This window comes from Asparagus officinalis, chromosome 1 (genome assembly GCF_001876935.1).
Source record: "Asparagus officinalis chromosome 1, Aspof.V1, whole genome shotgun sequence".
NCBI classification, from domain to species: Eukaryota; Viridiplantae; Streptophyta; class Magnoliopsida; order Asparagales; family Asparagaceae; genus Asparagus; species Asparagus officinalis.
Window position 1 is genome coordinate 94,677,870 of NC_033794.1, and position 5,652 is coordinate 94,683,521.

General features: G+C 37.9%; 1 protein-coding gene across 1 annotated transcript; it reads right to left on the reverse strand.

Moving 5' to 3' along the window:
* On the reverse strand, window positions 278-2,236 carry LOC109837583 (PRA1 family protein F3-like). Its single transcript, XM_020405899.1, is given in 5 exon segments — window positions 278-394; window positions 1,607-1,773; window positions 1,776-1,869; window positions 1,871-2,007; window positions 2,010-2,236. Coding segments are annotated over 5 exon segments (612 nt in total). The 5' UTR covers window positions 2,107-2,236.

Here is a 5,652-nt window from a genome sequence, read left to right on the forward strand (position 1 = left end):
GCAAACCAAACAAGCAATTTATGATTCCAATAGAATAAAAAACAAACAAAGAAAAGTTGCTCAGTGAAATTGATGAGGAGGACAACAACTTTCCAAGTCGTGTCATAAATACACAACTTTACCAACAACCACCAAACATCCCCTAAATGAACAATGAAGATGCACGTTTTACTAAATGAGGTTGCAGTCAAATATGATGCATTTAAGATCAAATAGCACAAACATCTTCATAGCAAACCGTGCCATCCTATTTGATCCTAAATACAACCTCTATAATTCAACTAGACAGGTTAAAAGCCATCTTAATTCTACCGGACAGGTTAAGAGCCGGGATTGTGCAGCTAGAACATGCACCAGTGTTGCTAGAATAGTGAAACTGTAGGCGTAACCCACACTGTAGTGAAAGAGACCTTTTAATACGTTATAAGAGCAACCAAAGCCCAAGATTCAGTGGTAAAATATAAAATCACAACTCCCAATCCTCGCTACGAGAGTCCGTGTCTCGATCCATGAAAAGAGCACTCATTCGATAGAGACATGTTAAAATTAAAATATAAAATTACAACTCCCAAGCCTCGCTATAATAATTTTTCTGTAGAGACGTGTACAAATCTCAATCCCCACCGTAAATTGGAAGTTTTGTCACAGCACTCCTTGTATGTTTGGTAGAACAAATTTTCACAGTAAACCCAAACGGAGTTTTAATTATCAAAACCGACCGATTTTTTTTTAATTTCTAAAATCGACCCGTTTTATGCCACGTAGGCTTAATCCAGTTTCCTAATTAGTCGGGGTTGTCAACCCCGACTGTTTAGGAGTTGTTAAACCCCGATTAGAAGCCTTAAAACCCGGTTTAACAACTCCTAAACAGTCGGGGTTGGCAACCCCGACTAATTAGGAAACTGGATTACGCCTACGTGGCATAAAACTGGTCGATTTTGATAATTAAAAAAAAATCGGTCGATTTTGATAATTAAAATTTCGTTTGGGTCTACAGTGAAAATTTGTTCATGTTTGGTATGGTGTAGAGGGCTTTTAACATCTTCTTTAATGAAAAAAAAAAATACAACCTTTTTCTAGCCATAATTAGAAGAGTGTGTAGTTCGTTGCATCTTGTCTGAACAAAGATTCAACCTCCCATCACCGCAACTACTTCCTACGATGGTCTCCGCTTGAGTAAATGCCCGACAGATCTCTTCTTTTAACTCCCATCTACAGATCTCCACTAACTAATTTTATTACATACGTTCTTCCTTCCGATTACTAAAATCTACAGTACAGACCCCCATCACAAGTCAAGAAGCGGCAAAGAAAGAAAGAAGGAAAAAAAAACGTAAATCGCAATTTAACAAGAAACGCATGGCGGGCGGGAGGGAGGTCCGAAAAATCCATTATTCAATTCAACCCAACATCAGAAAACAAACCAACCCAAGAACCCCCATCAAGCAATACTCCTCTCATCAAAATCAAAACACGCCCTTAAAAACACACAAAATTCCAGAGAAGGGGAAAAAATGAAAATAAAAATAAAATTTAGAAACACATACAACAATACGGGCTCGCGCCTGCCTGGTAACAATACCAAAGACACACACACACAAAAAACACAATCCATGGGCACAAATCGTCCGTCCTCCTCACCCGCCGCGTGCACCACAACCACCAAAACCCCAACCGCGAGGCTCACCAGGATATTCAGGGTCGCCTTCGTCAGCAGCAGCAGCACGAGCGTCACCACGCTCAGCTCGACCAGGACCGCCTTATCCCCGATCACCGCCAAACGATCACAAGCGGCTCGTCCCGCAGGAAGTAGAGGAAGGAGCCAGGCGGCCATCGAGGCGAGAAGACGAGTAGGGAGATCGGGTGCCAGAAGGAGAGAGAGGAAGACGACGAGGAGGACGACGAGGGTGTAGTTCAATGGCGAAGTAGGAGAGTTGGTGCGGATCCGGAGGTAGGCGTCGCCGAGGGACGTGGGGAGGGAGAAGGAGCGGGCGCCGGAGAGCTCCCCGCCATGGCCCGCGCGTGGCGAAGGGCCGAGCGGCTCGCTGAGGTGGAGGAGGAGGAAGGGGGAGGGGTTGAGGTCGGGATCGTGCCGTAGGTCGTCATGATTTGGGGGAAATTTTGAGGTTTTTAGGGATTTGGAGGAGTTCGATGAGGAGGAAGTCAGCGGAAGAGGGAAGGGGATTGGGAGATTTCGGCTCTTGGTGTTATAAGTACAGTTTTAGGGTACATTTCATAAACACGCCTGAGCTTTGGGGCTTTTACATATATTTATCTATCTTCAACGTTTTGACTTGAGATGTTTGATTCTTGTGAAAAATGTGTCCATGCTCTAAAAGTAGAAAGTTCATGTGACCCGCCCCCTTGTATTCTGACTCATATGTATAAGCCTCAAATACAAACTGTATTTGTGTTAAGGCCTCAAAGTATCGGATCCTGAGAAAAGCCCAACAAAAGTTATAAATTTACCCTTTGATTTGATTGAGCTTGGTAACTACGCTCATCCCTTTAACCTCATCCCATCTCTCTCTCTCTCTCTCTCTCTCTCTCTCTCTCTCTCTCTCTCTCTCCTCTATCTCTCAACTTCTCCTTCTCTCTCACTTTCGTCATGGCCACTGAAAATGATCAGACCTTGGGGAGGTCGTGGAGGCGAAGGCGAGGACGGTGGTCATGGAGTCGGAGGTCAGAGAGTCATCTTAGAAACAGTTCGTGAACGTGGGTTCAACGACAAACACGAAACATGGTCCGGTGGGACCCGCGACCTGACGGAGCCCGGAGCTTTGGTCCGATGCATCGTTGTTCTCCCCTTTCTAAGTTACGGAATATCTTTACCAAATCAATGTCTTAATCAAGATAGTGCTCTTGTTTTCTTGTAATTTATGAAGGGAATCAATATTGGGTTTTTGTAGTTTTTCTCTTTCATTTAATTAAAATGGGATCTCCTTGGATTCTTAAACAGTGGTTTGGGTTTTCCTTTAATGCCTTTTTCTTGTGTGATTTGGTGATTGACAGAGTTCTGTATAAGAGATTAACAGCAGAAATTTTCAAAAGCTCACATTGAATCTTCAGGCATGTCGACATTTAGCTAAAAGTTGAAGATAATGTGATTAAAAGTCGACTAAAGAATCTAAGAACCTGTGAATTTGAAAGGGGAGACAAGGAAAATTAGAACTATGAATGTTAGTTCTACGGGCTGAACTGTTAGTTCTAAGGGCTGGAATGTTAGTTCTAATGGCTGAACTGTTAGTTCTAAAGGCTGGACTGTTAGTTCTAAGGACTGACTATTAGTTCTACCAGCTTCATGTTAGTTCTGTCATCTCTTACGTTAGTTCTACCCGCTTTCATGGTAGTTCTGTTATCTCTTACGTTAGTTCTGTTCGCTGCCATGTTAGTTCTGTCCGTTCTACCTTCTTTATGAGAACATTATAAACAACAATATCAGGATGAACACCATTTTTAAGCATCATTCTTAAAGTTTAAACCCAGCAATTTGATTGCCATGCTTGCACAAGCAATCGACCAAACTACAGTGTGCTATGACATCTGGCATAAATCCCCTCTTTAGTATTTGAAAGAAAATTATTGCTGCTTCCTTCAACATTCCTTGCACAGCCATTCCCTTGAGAAGGATGGTGAAAATAACTACATCAGGTATGAGCTTGTGTACTCCCAATTGTCTATAGATTTTATGTTGATGAAAGTAACTACATGAATTAGAACTAGAACTAACATGAAGTGAGTTACAATCAACATAAAATGAGTTAGAACTAACAAAGAGCACAAGAGCCTAAAACTAACATGAATTAGAACTAGAACTAACATGCAGTGGGTTAGAACTAACATGAATTAGAACTAGAACTAACATGCAGTGGGTTAGACAAAGAACGAGTTAAAACTAACAAGAATTAGAACTAGAACTACATGAAGTGAGTTAGAACTAACAAAGAGCAAGTTAGAACTAACTTTAAGTGAGTTAGAACTAACAAAGAGCAAGTTAGAACCAACATAAAATTAGTTAGAACTAATAAAGATCTCCAAGGCCCAATGTCCAATCAAAGACCTTTAAATATATATTGTAGTTGCAAGGGTTTGAACTCCTGACCTCCTCTTCAAATTCCCAAGCTTTACCATTTGACCAAGTAGCCAAAGTGTTAATGTTAGTTCCACTTAAAGTTAGCTCTTACTTGCCATTAGAACTAACATAAAATAAGTTAGAACTAACATGAAATAAGTTAAAACTAACATGAGTTAGCTCATGATAGAGTTTAAAAAAGGGCATAAATAACTAGAGTTAGCTCATGTTTGTTCTATCGAAGCTCATGTTAGTTCTAATTTTTACCAGCTCATGTTAGTTCTAATTTTTACCAGCTCGTGTTAGTTCTAATTTATTTAATGCGTTAGTTCTAACGTAAATGTTGGTTAAAATTAGAACTAACTTGTTATAAAATAGAACTAACTTGGTATAAATTAGAACTAACTTGGGATAAATTAGAACTAATGTGGTTAAAATTAGAACTAATTTGTTATAAGATAGAACTAACTTTGTATAAATTAGAACTAACTTGTTATAAAATAGAACTAACTTTGTTATAATTAGAACTAACTTGTTATAAAATAGAACTAACTTGGTATAATTAGAACTAACTTGGGATAAATTAGAACTAATGTGGTTAAAATTAGAACTAACTTGTTATAAGATAGAACAAACTTGGTATAAATTAGATATAACGTGGTATAAAATAAAACTAACGTCGTATAATTTAGAATTAACTTGTTATAAAATAACACTATAACGTGGTATAAAATAGAACTAACTTGCTATAAATTATAACTAACTCTATAACGTGGTATAAAATAGAACTAACTTGCTATAAATTATAACTAACTTGGTATAAATTAGAAGTAACGTGGCATACACTAGAACTGACATGGACTGCGACAAAACTAACATGGTGTAGATTAGAACTAACACGCTACAGAATAGAACTAACATGGTGTAGATTAGAACTAACACGCTACAGAATAGAACTAACATGGTGTAGATTAGAACTAATACGCTACAGAGTAGAACTAACATGATGTAGATTAGAACTAACACACTACAAAATAGAACTAACATGGTGTAGATTAGAACTAACACGCTACAGAATAGAACTAACATGGTATAGATTAGAACTAACACGCTACATAATAGAACTAACATGGTGTAGATTAGAACTAACACGGTGTAGATTAGAACTAACACGATACAGAATAGAACTAACACGGTGTAGATTAGAACTAACACGCTACAGAATAGAACTAACATGGTGTAGATTAGAACTAACACGCTACAGAATAGAACTAACATGGTATAATTTAGAGATAACTTGTTATAAAATAGAACTAACTTGTATAAATTAGAACTAACTTGGTATAAATTAGAACTAACGTGGTATAAAATTAGAACTAATGTGGTATAAAATTAGAACTAACTTGGTATAAAATAGAACTAAATTGGTATAAATTAGATATAATATGGTATAAAATAGAACTATAACGTGGTATAAAATAGAACTATAATGTGGTGTAAATAGAACTATAACGTGGTATAAATAGAACTAACTTGGTATAAATTAGAACTAACTTGTTATAAAATAGAACTAACTTTGT